Source organism: Haliaeetus albicilla, chromosome 24, assembly GCF_947461875.1.
Source record: "Haliaeetus albicilla chromosome 24, bHalAlb1.1, whole genome shotgun sequence".
NCBI lineage: Eukaryota > Metazoa > Chordata > Aves > Accipitriformes > Accipitridae > Haliaeetus > Haliaeetus albicilla.
The window spans coordinates 13,105,374-13,120,747 of NC_091506.1; the positions used below are offsets into that span (position 1 = coordinate 13,105,374).

At 59.8% G+C, this 15,374-nt stretch overlaps 1 protein-coding gene across 3 annotated transcripts in view; it reads right to left on the reverse strand.

The window, feature by feature from the left end:
• PLXNA1 (plexin A1) overlaps positions 1–15,374 on the reverse strand; it is a 125,238-nt gene that overhangs the window by 95,128 nt on the left and 14,736 nt on the right. For all 3 annotated transcript variants that reach the window (XM_069812162.1, XM_069812160.1, XM_069812161.1), the window contains exons 2-3: positions 13,500–14,846; positions 7,091–7,273 (exon numbers count right to left, since the gene is read on the reverse strand). In XM_069812162.1, coding sequence (XP_069668263.1) covers positions 7,091–7,273; positions 13,500–14,702 — 1,386 coding nt within the window. In that variant the 5' untranslated portion in view covers positions 14,703–14,846. The remainder of the gene's footprint in view (positions 1–7,090; positions 7,274–13,499; positions 14,847–15,374) is intronic.

Here is a 15,374-nt window from a genome sequence, read left to right on the forward strand (position 1 = left end):
CAGTCACGTCTCTACCTGAGGCAGTGCTGGGACACACGGGGACCCCAGACAACATCGAAACCAGCTTGGCCCCTGCTGAGCACGCATCTTCCTTCCTCCAGCGGGCCAAGGGCTCAGGGCAAATTCCTCAGGCACCATTAAATCTGGGTTAATGGGGCTGCATAAAGGCGAGGCAGGACACCAGCACTGCCCCTTCCCACCCAGGCATACTCGCAGCCTAAGCCACTGCCTTCCTGATGAGCTGCGGGGCTCCCAGCATCCTCCTCCTCAGCTGCCTTTGGTGGGAGGCCGAGGCTATTCTCCCACCTGAAAAGCCAAAATTAGTCAGTGTTTGTGCCAGTGAATAGGCACAATGGCTCCAACAGGAGGGACCCAACAGAGCTGGGGCCTCCCAGCTCATTACCATCTCAATGGGGTGGCTTTTCACCCTGCCCTGTCTCCGCGGGGCCACCGCAGAGGTCCCCAGCAAGAGGCGAGGTCCAAAGCAAGAGTCGTGCTCCCGCTCTTCCCAGCAGAATAGGGGTCACAGCCCCACACTTGGCAGCAGACAGATGCAGAAGAAAATGCTCAGCAGCTTCATGCTTCACCAACCAAACCAACCCTGCCAGCCAGGAGGGAAAGCCCAGGGCTCGCTGCCCGCGCTGCACAGCCCCAGCGATGGGCAAGTCCACGCACCCCTTTTCCTAACACAGGCCCCTAGCGACTCTCACCCAGAGGTTTATGGGGGCTCAGCATCCCCACCAACGACCCCAAAGCATCGCTCTTCCTCCTGGCTCTCCCAGCACTCCCAGAGCCACGGCCACCACTGCGTTACACGGCTCTGCAACAATGGGCAGGATGAGCGACGGCAGGCAGGCACAAACCCGCAGGCTCTTGCTTTTTCCTTTCCCAGCCCTATTTCCACCCTATTTCCAGGGTGGCAGCCCCTGCCAGGGCATGGCATGGTCTGCAGGGACCGGCTGCGAAGGCGATGCTGCTGCGTTTGGCTGACACAGACCCGCCAGCTCCTGAGCACACCCCGCGGAGCAGCACCGAGCCGGCTCAGGGGGCTGCCGAGAGGCGTTTTGCCCTCAAACCCCTTTTTCAAGGTGATTACAGAAGCCAGGTTCGCGTCCAGCAGCCCTTTTGAAGACACGGGGTCTTGGGGATCCACCTCCATCCCTGAGCCTCCTCCAGCTTCTGCAACACGCCGCTCCCCAACAGTCACCTTACCCCGACACCGGCAAAGCCCGACAGCAACGCTGCCTTACCCGTCAGCGGCTCGGCGGCTGCCAGAACGGGCTGATGGATGGGTGTTAGGCAGCGTGCTGCCTGCGGGCGCCCGGTGCCGGAGCCAGGGAGAGGCGAGACGTGCACCGTCAGCACTTTTGGCGGGGAAGGTTGGAGCAGGGCTGGCTGCTGCTGCCTCCCCGGCTGGCCGGGCGCCAGGCTCCCAGGCCTCGCTCACCTGCCGGCTTTGTGCAGAGAGCAGAGAAGATGCGGGGGGGGGGGGGGGGGGAACAAAAAAAAAAAAAAAAAAAAAAGAGGGTTATGGCTCGTGAGTCAAAAAGCCTAGGGCCATAGGGGGTGGAAGGAGTGGGGTTTGGGGGGAGGGAGTCTCCTTCCCCAAGGCGGCGTGAGCACGCTGGAGCATCCCTCGGAGAGCCAGGAGCGTGGAAACGTGCATCCCCATCCATCCCGCACGAGGCGGGAGCACAAACCCCGGCAGCATCCCCCTCCAGGAGTCACGCGAGGACGGAGCTGGCAGCTGCCTGCAGCCCCGGCCCCACCGCCCTGGCCAGTCCCCGAGGCCAACGGTTCACGATGAATTTCTAATTGTTTCCTCCAACAATGAGACATCCTGTTCGGAGCCGGGCGGCTCAACAAAGCCTGACGCCGGCGAGCGGGGCCCCTTCCTGCCGAGCAGGAACGGGGCGATGCCGAGCGCTCCCCGCCACGAACGGGGGGGACGGGGAAGGCTCCGCTGCCCCCTCCCCACCACTCCATCCACTTAACACACCAGCTCTCCAGCCTCCACCTTGATTAAAACAGCTTAACGACTCCAGCGAGAGCTCTCGAGGGGGCAGGGAGCCGCCGAGAGGTATTTGATGGATTCACTTTGGCAACCGTCAGCTACCTTGTCATGCCAATAAAATTATTGCCATTGATTGGGGAGAGGCGCAGACGCATGCTCCAAGGAGCAGATCTCCCTCCTGGGGCTGGGCGCAGGCGCCCGCGGGGGCTGTGTGCGTGTGGGGAGGGGGCGAGGGGTCCCCAGGGGATGGGATGGGATGGGGACGGAGCGGGAGAGGGCACAGAGAAGAGGCAGGAGGAACAAAAGGCCCTTGTGCCGGGCGGCCAGCTGGAGAAAGGCAACCACATGGGCAGGAGAGGATTTCCAGGGGCTGCGCCGGGGTTGATGCTCGGGGAGTCCTCAAGGGTCACTGGCTGACACCGCCAGGGCAGGCTTCATGCCCCAAATCTACCCCCTCCCCAAAAAAGCCCACCGAGACGCAGGCAGTAAGTAGGGAAGCCGGCAGCAGGGTCACGAGGGAGGGCCGAGCCCTCCCGCGCACTCCAGGAGCCGGATTTCACGCGCCGAGACACAAAGGGCCCCTTTTTAGCCGGAGCCGCTTACCCTGAGCACTAAGCAGAGGGACCCACGGGGACGGGGACCGGCAGAGTGGGCAGGGAGCCTGACAGCTTCTCCTTCCAGCTCACGTGGACCACGATCAGGTCATGCATCATACCCAAGAGGCCAACACATGGGGGCTCTCATGATGGGAACAGAGACAGCAGGCAACAGGGAAATTCCTGAAAAGCTCCCAGTCAGCAGCTCCCCCTCCCCACAGCACCTATTTTTGGGTCATACTGCCCAGACACACCAAGGGTTGTGAACGCACTGAAGCATCCTTCTCCAAAGCTTTAAGAGAACCCTACTCAAAGGAGGTGCCTCCATGGGCTGCCAAATCCGGTTCCCCGAAGCACCCCCATCTCCCTGCTCTCAGCAGGACAGGGGGCTGCAGGGGACCCCCTCAACCCTCCCCAGGATAGGAGAGGAGCAGCACGTCCCATTGTGTAGGGATGGGGATGACCCACTTAGCATGAAGAGTTTATTTATTATTATTATTAAAGTGGAGAAGCCAAAGAAGCCAGATGCGGGGCCAGTTCAGCTTTCCACGGGAGAGAATAAACAAGCTGCAGCAAGCGCGAGCCCCGGGGGGGAGCAGATTCCCGACGGAAACATGTCCTGATGCGTTCACGCCTGAGGCCAGCCGGTTTCAGGACGGGGCAGGGAGCTGCAGGGATTGCGGTGGTGACTGGGCAATCCTCAAAAAAATGAGAGCTCGGCTGGCTGCAAGGGATGTGTAGTCTGATGTTATCCTGGCTGGGATGCACTGGCTGCACGGTCCCACAACCATGCCCACTTTAGGGATCGCCAGCGCCTGGATCCCAGGTAGTGCTGGATATCTCCTGCAGGGCTGTGGCAGCAGGGACAGCTCGCAGCCTCCTTGCTCTGCAGCAGCTGGGGGACAGCAGTGGGCAAGGAGCCATCAGCTGCTTTGAGGCAGGAGCTCAGTTCACCCCCCCCAAAAATAACCAGGCGGCACCCAAAACTGGGTCAGCCCACGAGGGCCACTCCAGAGCTCAGGGGAGCCCTAAGGCGGTGCCTTGTTTGCATAACGAGGAGCAGATGGCAAGCTAAGGAGGGCAGCCTGGTCTCTGCGCTGCACCTCCCAGGATGCCCCACTGCCCTGGCTTCGAGCAGCCAGCCCAGCACAGTGTAGTTACTGGGATGGGGTTGCACCACCAGCAGACCCCCTCCAGCATCGTCCTTCTTCCCTCTACTCCATACGACACACTTCAAGCACAACCAAGATCAAGTCCCTGGCATACGCAGGTTAAGAGGTGACTACGGGTGCAGTGTCACACGTGCCTTTCCAGCATGTGACTGAGCACTCCCATCGCAATTACACACGCAGCTTTCCGTCCACCCAAAAAAAAAAGACAGACAACCTGGGAAAATGACAACCGCCCAATAAAAAGATTGTCCAGCAAGGGCAGGTGGTTTCCAAGAAAAACCCAAGCATTAGAAAACAAGCCTCCCTTCCTTGTGCAAATATCCCCTGGACCTCCCTCCTCCAGCACGCTCATGGGTCACATCCCCCTGTCACTTCCCCATCCGCAGCACCCTCAGACTGCAGAGTGCGAGGCCGGGTCCCCAGCGCACCAGCTCAGGACCGTGGAGGAAGCGGCTCACCGCCAGCCCCAGCAGCATGAGCAGTCATCCCTGCATTGCTCACCCGGGGAAGCGGCAGGAATTCCCCAAGCTCCCCAATCCCATGACTGCTGGCACGGAGGTCAGCGAGCACGCGGGGCCGAGGGCTTTCCAAGCCTGGCCTCTCCACGTAATTCGGGGCCAGCCAAAGATAACCGCCTGCCTGCTAACCCTGCAGGAGCAAGCTGAGAGGGGGCTGCCATGGGCTTCGCTGCTGTGACCCGCTCAGCATCCCAGGGGTCTTGTATCTCCATCGCCTCCAGTGCCTCCCCATCCCAGCCCGCAGCCGGTTTTGCAAATCTGACATTGCTTGCAATATCCTTCCACCACCACCCCCCCCCCGAAATTAGGGTCTCCCTGCAGCTGTGGCGGCAGCAGGTGCTGCCCAGCACCCCGGCCTCGCGGCAGCAACTGTTGGCAGCAGGGCTGGGGAGAGGCTGCAGGGCAGCCAGAGGCTCGCGTGGCTTTTTTGGGGGGGACAAAGGAAGGCTCTGTCTGCACGCAACAGCCTGGACAAATGCTGGGCACGGGAGCTGCCATCCAAGGAAAATCCAGACGCAGCAGTCACTCTGCCCTGACCTTACCCTGGCCCAGATGGTGAGATTGGTGCTCCTTCAGCAGAGCAGCATCCATTACAGGGTTCCTGGGGATGAGGAGGGGAGCACCCAGCTGTGGGTGCAGCCCTCTCTCCCCAAAGGAGATGCCAGGGGGTGCTGGCAAGGGCAGGGGGGACCGGCAGGAGGGCAGAGAAGCCACCAGGCTGTGCCAAGCCTAACACAGGTGCTTGCCAAGGGGATGGTGAGAAACGCCGGCGCCTTAAAAGCAAATGGATCGCAACCGCTGCCAAGGGATGCACCTCTCCTACACCCTCTGCCTGGGGGAGCCACCTTGGGCCACGCTTGGCCATACCCCTGCCAGGCGTCCCATCCCCTGGCTGGGGACATGTCAGCACCGCTCAGGGACACGTCAGCAGCCCCCCTCTCGCACTCCCCAGGCAGGGGGGAGCTCTCCCCTCCCTCCAGCCCTGCCGGCAGCCAGGCAGCAGGATCAGGTAGCTGCTGAGGCAGCGTTTTGCCAGGCTGGCCGGGCAGGGGCTGCGGCAGAAAGGCTGGGCTGCCCACCCCAAGGTCACAGCAGGGGATGAGCAGGGGGGACCTGGCAGCACAGGGCTCGGAGCCTGCAAAGTGCTCCCGCACTGCCATCGGGGAGCTCTGTGACCCCACGGGTTTTGGGGGCTTCAAGCAGGACGAGCCTACAAAAGCTGCCCGGCGTCCCAGTGCTGGGACAGGACTGAGACCCACCTCTTCGTTCCCCATGGAGCTCCTGCTCCATGTCCTTGTGCCCTACAGGGCCAGAGAGCCAGACCAGCTCTTTGGGGCACCGAGTTTAGAAACCAGCAAAAAAAGAGATGGGGAAAGCCCTGCAGGAGAGGAGGATGCTCAATCCACAACTGGGCTCCAAGTCCTGGCCCCAGCCATGACTTTGTAGGATGCAGCCGGCACCCCAGCCAGGCACCCACCCTAGGTCACCACTTGCAAGTGGCTCTGAAGGTGCAAAGACCAGAGAAAAACTGAAAAAAGCAGAGAGAAGAAAAAACTAATCTGCTGTGTAAAAAGCAACTGTCAGCCTCTCTCGATAAATAAGGAACTAGAGGTGTAACACTGTCCCTGTGGCTTTGTGAACCCTCCTCCCACACGTTCCTTCCTTCCCATACCCATTTAAAAACTCCCATCTGGAGCCCAGCAGCAGGAGGAGCCGCCAGCAACGCGACACCAGTCCCTCCGGATCCCTCATCGATCCGGAAGGGAGGACGAGCTGCCTCCGTCAGCTCCCCGCAGCCCTGCTCAGCCCTGGCGCCGCCATGCCCCCACCGAGGACCGCAGAAAGCCAGGCAGAGGATGTGGGGCTGGAGAGGACCACCGGCATCCTGCCCCCCACCCCAACACATGCTGCCCACGTCCCCCCTGCCCCTAAACATGCTGCTAATAGGCAGGGCCACAGGCAGGTCAGGGGTCCAGGGGGAACATGGGCAGGGCGAGCAGGACATATGGGGACTGTTGCCTGCAATGGCACTCTGCTCCTGCCTCCTCCAGGGCACCCTGACCAGCACAGATCAGAAGCAGCGACAAAAACGCAGGGTGCTGGAGCACCTCGCAAGCCACAGAGCAACGGGCCGGACCCCCCAGCCAAGCCCTGGCCCTCCTGCCCCTGGCAGGGCCCATACCAAGACCTTCGCACTGCCTTTCCCTGGCTGAGGATGCAGTTAATGCAAGCTGTGTTTATACAGGGCATGTAGAGCTGTAATTATAGGCACGATGTTATGATAACAGGAAATCCGTGCCCTGTGGAGATGCAGGCAGAGAAAGGCACACACGGAGCTATTTGCAAACTGCCACCAACAAGCAGCCTTTTGTGCCGTGGCGGGGTATGGGGAGAAAAGTCTCCCCGGCGCCGGGCTGGAGCCATCAGCACCCACCTCCGCCCACTCTGCCCAGGTCAATGGCAAAGCCATACAGACCCGGACAGACAGAGCCTGCCCTGTGGCAGCTACAGGGCAAACCCAACCGCCCTGAGACACAACGAGATGGGGTCTCATCCACCAGCAGCCAGGACTCAACTTCCCTAGGTTATAACCCTTCCAAAAGACAGAGGTTTTCTAAATTTTGTGGGCAGAGAGGAGCAAGGGGAAATTGCCCCTCACTGGCCCTTTGCATGTTACCCCCAATATATCAAGTCATGCTACAGTGGAGGCAGAGCCCTACCTGCACCCCCAAAGGGCCAGTGAGGTGAGCGGCCATCCCTCCCCATCAGCATCAGTGAGGGCTTTCCTACCTTTTTGATCTTCCCGCTCCGCGTGCCCGCAAAGACGACGGTTTGTCCTCTGTAGTCGTAGGCAGCCACCGAGGTCATCCCATCCTCCTTATCCACAAAGAGCGGGGTCCCCTCAATGGTGACGGTCCCACCCAGCGGCTGGTTAAAATCCTGACCACAGAAATTGTCGTCGATCTGCAGTGGCTGTCAGAAGAAAAAAGAGGAGAGATGAGCTTTTTGTCAATGCCTTGACATGCCGGACCTCCCAGATGGCCATCAGCCATCTCCCACCTCCACCCCATCAGCTATAGCACCTTTGGCAGCCCCCTCCCTTGCCCCTCCTGTCCCAGTCATTCCACCTCACCAGCCAAGGGAAAGGATGAGCCAACACTTCCCTAAAATTCCCTACACGCTGATGTAAGGCACTTGGGACACATCCAAGGCATGCAGCCCCTCTCTGCATCTGAACAAGCTTTGCAGACCAAAACCAAGGCTCTCAGTCCTCTGTATCTTACAGAGCAGCACTTAGAAACCCAGCAGGAGCCAGCGCAGCATCCCTGCTCCCTCCATCCCTGCTGCTACCATCGCAGACATGTGGGATGCTGGCACGAGCTCCCCAGCACACACACCCCCCTCTCCTCCTCACCCCGGCACTAGCTTCAAAAAGAAAACGGCTTGGCAGGAAGGCAGGAGGGGCTGAATCCTGCACCCCAGTCTTCCCCCAGAGACAAAACATTTCCCAGCCAAGGCCGTGCCAAGACAAACGGGTCAGGGCTCCTGACAGAGCCTCATTTCACATAGCAGAGCCTCCAGCAAACACGCTACCCACCTGCCAGCCCTGTTCCTCCTCCCGCAGGAACGTCTTCGGGAAATCCCCGCATTTTTTTCATGCTGCCTTGCCCCAGACGAGGCGCCTGGCTCAGCCAGCTGCCTCCTCTGTTCAGCGCTCGCCCACGGGTCTGGGAGAAGCTTTTGCAAGCTCTGCCTGGGCAGAGGCAGAGGCAGGGCTGCACCGGCCTCAGGGCTGCGACGGCAGGGACCTGCGGCGAGGGACGGTTGCGCCGATGGGCAAGGCAAAGCCAGAGGGATGCCGCCTCTGAAAGCTGGGATGCAGGCGGGGGAGCGGGACCACGACCAGCCCCACAGCGCTCGCCCCCTCCATCGAGCATCCTTGCCACGTCACCCTGACCTGCTGCTGAGCAGAACAGACCCTGGCCACGGGTATCCATCTGGCCTGGGGGGCACATGGGTCTCCCGGAGGTCCCATGCTAGGCAATGGCCTCACGTGGTAGCACAGCACCAGCAAAATCCATCCCCAGCAGCCCCCGGCCTGTCCCAGGCAGCGAGGGGCTCTGGCCAAATCCCCAAGGGTGGCAGCGAGCCTGGGTGCAGGAGGTTAGGGCGGCAAGGTAGGCATGGCCAACGGGGAGACAGCCTGCTCCAGCCACGGGATTTTTCTGCTTCACAAGGTTCCTTATGTAACTTTGAATTTAAAGGGGAGAGAGGTTTTTTTGGCAAGCAGCAGCCTCCAAATGCATGCCAGTCCCCAAGGGGTTTTAAATCCATACAGCATGTGCACAGAGCATATGGGAAAACGCCGAGCTCCCGAGCTCCACGTACACAAGGGCAGTATATAGCTCCGTGATTCCCACTCGCCACTGCCTAGGAAGAAAGGGTCAGCCCAGACCAGCTCCTACCAGCAACCCGCAGTCACCCACGGGGAGGAGGGAAAACACGGCACTCTTCCATGCCCCCGTGCAATGCACTCGCAGCCACAACAGCGTCAGGGTCCTGCAGCCACGGCGAGGCTGCTCGCCCTCCTCGCTGTGCCGCCACGCCAGCCCCGAGGCCAGCGGCCCCACTCCTGCTTGCAGTGGGGACTCGGGGCCGTGCCAGCCTTCCAGTGTGGGAGGACTGGGAATGATGCCAGCCAGTCACGTTTGGCCTCCCCGGGCGATCTGGGGATGCTGGGCTGCTTCCTCAGTTACTTTAACTTCTGTTTTTGCTGGGTGCCTGAGTTAGCATATAGCCAAAGACTGACTCCCTTCCCCGCCTGACCTTTGCACATCCTTCCTTAAACTGGGGGAACTCCTACAGCCAGGCGTGAGAGATGCGGGGATCCCCAAAACAGGAATGGGGGGCACCACACGCCTCTGCAAGCACAGGAAAAGGGGGAAAGGAGAATTAGGACCTCTCCACCCATCCTCTGAATCCCAGCCTTGCAAGTGCCCTCTCCTATCCATCAGCCACCACACGCACTAAGCATCCTCCTCTGCATCACCAGGCTAGACATTTTAAAACAGCAGATTTGAGAAAATTATTTTCCCAACCATGGAGCGAGACGAGAGTGATGCTCCAGTCGATACCCAGCTCACATCTGGATAGCTGGGATCCTTCAGGCGCTTTGCGTAGAAAAAAACGCTCTCTGGCCCCAACAGCCCTTCTGCCCCAGTAAAGCACCCCAGCACCTTCCACTCAGCCGCCAGCAGTAGCACAGGAGTTAAGGGCAACGCCATGAAGGTATTTAAGCCCCGGCAGCCCCTGGGTGCAGTTTGTGCTCTCTCCGCACTCAGTCTGCAGCTTCTCCAACCCCTCGGCTGCTGAATATGCAAGAGGAGAGATGTTTACGGTGTTTACTCCTCTCTGCTTTGTCTCAACAAACTCTCTGGGAAACGACAAATACAGCTGCGCTCTGGGACCGCGAGGAGCGCCCGCTGCCGCCGCCACCGCCACGATGCCGACACCACCTCGATAAATAATTACGCCGACAATTAGCTCATTAACAGCAAACTGCCTCGTTTAGGGAAGCGCAGGCAGGCAGCACGGCGAGGTTGGGCCAAGGGCGGCAGTACGGGGCTTACGGCACCAACTGACATCCCTGGCGGATGCGGGCTGCGGGGAGAGGCGAGACGGAGGGATGAAGGGACGGAAGGACAGAAGGACAGAAGGACAGCTGTCCCCTGGCCGGTGCCGGCAGGGACCAACACGCACCACAGCATGCGAGGGCTGGTGACCTTGCAGCGTTTCAGCTTGCGGATGCTGGGATCTGCAGGAGGCATCAAGCTCTGCCCGCTCTCCCATTTGCACGGGTGTTTGCAGGGACCGTGGCCTCAGCCCATTGCAGGGGCAGGGCTGTTTCGTTGGGGGGGGGGAGGTTTTGTGGGTTTTTTAGATTTTTTTTTCTTTTGTTTTTATTTCGGTGCTTTCCTTTGGCACCCTCTTGGTTGCCCCTGGCCCTCAGACACCCCAGGCCCCCACCTCCTCAGTGTGGCAGCCTTCTCCTCTCTCCTGGCACTAACCCGCCTCCCCAAAATAGGGTCAGGAAACTCGGATTTCCCAGGAGAAGCAGCCTGCAGGAGGGGGAAAAGTGGGCCCGCAGCACTGACCAAGCAGGAGCTGGCATCTCCTTGACATGCCTTGTCTCATTGCCTCCCTTCAAGCCCACTTACCAAAGCAATGAGGGAGCAGACAGCAGAGGTGAGGCTCGCACCGCTCAGCATTATTAATTAGCCAGTAATTCACCAGTTAACATCGTTACAGGCTCACCCCATCCCCCTGCGCCCGACCAAAGGCTTCGATAGTGGATGAGGGGGGACACGAAGAGCCAGGGAGGAGGTTGCAGGAGGCAGGTACCAAGTGCCAGGCTGGGATGACATGCTTTTTGCACGTTAACCACTGCCCAAGAATAATCCCGGTGTGGTACAGTTCGTTAACACCTGCATTTCTCTGGCTACCCCCGGGAAGGATTTGGCTTATCCTAGCCCACTTTGGTTCACTTGCTGCCCTTTTCCAGCCCTGCCACATCAGACCCTCGTCTGCCCGTTTTGGGGACGGGCATGTCTGGCCATGGGCATGCAGACCTCCAGTCCCTGCACCGGACAGGAGCAACAGCCGGGCTACACAACACTGAACCCCTCTTCAGTGAAACACCACAAGCAGCAAAAACTCTGGATGGGCTCAGGAGCGATTTAGGCAGGGGGGCTGGAGCAGGGGAATGGACCGGACGGTCCTGCAGGGTGCCTTTGCTGTGTCCATGCTCAGGTCTGAATGCCCCAGCAGGAGGGGTCTCGCTTCCGAGCCAGCTCCATTCCTCCTCCCACTGCTGGATCACTGGATCCCAGAAGGGGAGAGAGAGATACAGGAGACAGGAATTCACTCCACTCGCCAGCGCCGGGGAGGAACCACTAACATCTCCTGAGCTGGCTGCCGAGCCTGGTGGCCTCTTCTCCTGGTTCCAGCACCTGCTCAAGAGAATTGGAGCTACCCTGCAGCACTGGGGGATGAGCATCCCTTATCCCCACATGGCTCAGGGTCTGGGACTGGGGTGCCAGCAAAGCCTTCTCCAGCATGGACCAGCCTCAGCCCCTTGCCATCACAAAGGAGCAGAGCAAGAGAGCTCCTGGGACATTTTCCATACAGATGGGGTGTAAATCCCAAGCAACTACTGACTTGAGCAATTACATTCTGCCTCCTTAAAAATAAACCCAACATACCCTTTATTTTCTGGCCAGCCCTCACCACTGAGAGATCCATCACTGCCACAACCTACCCCAGAGGTGGCTGCATTTTATTAGGGGCACAGAAATTCCTGCCAGAAAGATGTTACGTGCTCCACAGGGGCTGGTTTGGCTTGCACTCAGCACAGCAAGGGGCTGAGGGCTTGACTCATGATCCAGTCGTGCCTTTCCCAGCTCTGCTTGGCAGCTGGAGCAGGACAGGGACAGAAAACACCACCTGGCCCCCCTGGGGGTGGGCAGCAGCCCCCAACCCATTCGAAAGCAGGAGCCACCCCATCGCGGCACACGTCCTTCCACCGTGCAAGAGTCACGTCTGCAGGACTCAGAGTACCTTGAGATCCACCTACTCGCACAGGCTGGCCACCAGGCAGCAATCCCAGGACCCTCCTACCAGGAAACCACCCCCAAAGTGCAGGGGGGGCAGAGCCCCCTCCCCAAACCCAGGGGGCATGGCACTCCATGGGGTACCGGGAGAGGCAAGCCGGGAGTGTGGGAGGAAGCGGCGAGCATCTCCTTCGCCGGAGTCAGCAGCTGCGCGACCCAACAGGCAGCAGTGTAACGATTTCATCATTTTCCAGCAAAATTGAATTAGTTCAAAGCCAAAATCCGATTTGCGAGCCCAGCGCTCTTGACAGCAAACCCTTTACTTTGTCAGGCAGCTGTTAGCTGTCTCCTCCAGAGCTGCAGGGAGCAGGGCGGGAGGGAAGGCAGGGCTGCTCCGCAGGGACACCCCTACCCACCTGCCTGCATCACTGGGCACCCAAAACCCTGCTCAGGCAGGGCTGGAGGCTTGGTGATGGGTGCTGAGCACCAGCAAGTGGGGCTGGGAGTAGGTGGGCGACAGCAGGGGTGTCGGGACCTCCACCAGACCCTCCCAAACACACACACCAGCACTCCAAAACCCCTGTCTGCCAAATATCTGACCCTGCCTGGGGACTACCCAGCCTAGCTTGGTGATGTCCAGCGTAAGACATCCCCACCACCCAGAGCCGTAGCCTCCCTGTGACCGCTCGTGGTTTATAACGTTGCCTGGAAAAAAAATCCAGCAATAGTAATAGTTCAGCTGGAAAACAAACCCAGAAGGCCAAGTGGGAAGGTCCCCTGCTCCTCACTGCTCATAGGCCCCACACAGAGCAGCTGAGCCACAAGCAGGGGCCAGACGGACCCAGGCAAGCACCAGGCAGGAGTACACATCTCTGGGGACAGAGGGGAGCGCTCCCTTGGTTGGGAATCCCTGCTCTGGGATGCCAGCACCTGCCTCCTGCACCTCTGGACAACAGTTTGCGCTGGCCACGCTCAAAATCCACCTCGCTGACGATGCCTTGTGCCCTCTGTCCTCTTCTCCAGCACCCCACGGAGAGGACATGGTCCCTTCACACTGAGCATCTGACCAACTTCTACCAGGACCGCCAACCCCCCCGCCTCCCTCCGTTAGGTCTGCGCTCCCCGACCCCCACATCCTACTGCCCCCAACTCCTTCTGCTCGGCCACCGCCAAGCCCCAGGTGACACAATGCTCAAAAATTCACACGTGCCATCTGCAAGGGATTTCCCAGCAGAGCGGCAGTGGATGCCCTGAGTACTGAGCATCCTGCCCTCCCAGCCCAACTCACCGACACTCCCCAAATCCACAGGGCAGGGGCACCAGAAGCAGGCACCTGCATCAGCATGGGGCCCCTCGCTTGGGGCTCTCTGCGGGCACCAATGCAACCCAAACCCAGATGGCTGCCCCACAATGAAGCCATGATCTCTGCAAGGAATGCTCCTGAGCAAGCCAAGCACCCGGCCCTAACAGGGCCAGTCCTCCCACTGGGAAAAGATGGCTCAGGTCAAGTCACTTGGAAGGGTCTGGCCAGAGAGCACCGCCAGGAGCCAGAAACAACCTGGCTTGGGTAGAGACAAGCGGGAACTTACCGAGTTGATGCAGCCCAGCTCCTTATTCAAGAGCCAGGGCAGCGAGAGTTTCCCTTCCCCTCTGTAGCACGACTGGATACGTTCCTTGATCTTATCCTTGATCTTCTTCAACGTGAAGAGGCAGAGCACAGACTCCTTGGGAGGCTTAACCCTGTTTTTCTGGCCCTGGGAGAAGATGGTGAAGAGGATATCCTCCCGCTCCGAGATGCCCAGGTACTTGGCCAAAGCCTTGCCAGGCTTGGTCAGGTAGGCGTCCTGGATCAGGCGGTACTCGATGCCGTCCTGCACGCAGCCGATGGGGAACTCCACGTAGGAGTAGAACTTGGGGTCATCCACACAGAGGCGGACGATCTTGGAGGTGAAAAACTGCTCCCCGGTGGAGTCAGGCGAGGTGAGCTGGGTGTCCAGCTGCAGGGTCAGGTAGTAAACAAACTGCTCGCTGCTGAAGCTGTAGATGTAGTAGATGTCAAAGGTGGGGAACTTGGACAGCGTATCCGAGGGTATCTTGAGCTGGGAGGAGACAAACTCGTCCTGGTAGACAAAGCCAAACATCTCCGCGTTCTCCTCGTTGGCCATCAGCTTGCGGCTGGAGAGGGTGGGGAAGTACTCTGACTTCCCGTCAATGGGCGTCCCAATGAAGAGCTTGTTCTGCCCATTCAGCACCTCGATGATGACCCCAGACATGGTGCCCGACTCGTTGACGCTGGAGAGGTAGTGCTCCTTGCGGTGGTGGGGCTCACCCAACTTGAAGAGGTCATCCAGCCGCAGGAACTGGCAAATACCCTGGGAGGCACTGCCACAGGCAATCAGCCGGTTCCCCGAGTAGTCCACCAGCAGCAGTTTGTTCACGTTGTTGGTGGTGACCAGCCCGTGTGGGCAGGACTGAACGCTGGGCGGAGGGTAACACTTCTCATTGTCCTCCACGGGCCCCGTCACGTGGGTCCGCAGGAGCGTGAGGTTATTGGAGAGCTTGTAGATCCGATTGACAGCCCCCACGTAGACCTCCCCGGTTTTGTTGTGGACCACCAAGTGCGTCAAGCTCCAGTCTGTAACCGGGAAAGTCCTAAAGGGAGACTTGGGGCTGCCTTCCGCCAGCGGTAGCCAGGTGCTCCCCAAGAGCAGCAAGGTCCAAACGTTGATGGACAAGTGGTGCTTGAGCCAAAGGAGCCACATTGCAGCAGCCTCACATCCAGCCAAGGCCATGCCCAAACCCAGCCACAAAATAAATAGAAACAAACCCAAACTAAAGGGATGAGGGAGAGAGGAGGAGCTAATGGGACACAGTCTCCTCTGCTTCCAGTGCGCTTGGCATTCAGGGCATCATGGGCACAGCCAGTCCGGTCAGCCCTAGAGGGAGAAAGACAAGAACAGCAGGGTTAGGAGGCTTTCCTGCACAGTATCAAGCCTGTTCCACCCCACCCAGCAGAGACTCTGCTGCTTCACACTTTTCTAGCGGGCAGCCTAACAAAACATCCCCCACCACCTCCCGCCCGGATGGAGACACGTCCCCGGTGCACGGACCAAGGGATCCTACAGGATGCTAAGGATAACCCCGCCTGGTCGCACACCGCTGCGCACAGCATGTCCCGACCAAGGAGCTGCCATGCACTTTGTCTCACCATCCCAGCCTCAGCCGCCAGCCCCACCGGCCAGCAGCCCTCTCTGAGGGGCATCACCCTGCCCTCGCCCCCACCCAAGCCCCCCCAGAAAGAGCAGCAGCCACCTGAGCGTGCCTGCAGCCGCTGGCTGGACCAGACCGGCACATCCCCACAGGCAGCAGCCTGGCGATGAGCTCCAGCACACCTACCACATACAAACGCCTCGGTGGGGCGTAGCTGACTCTGACCTGCTTTTAAGACCACCAGCAGCACCAAA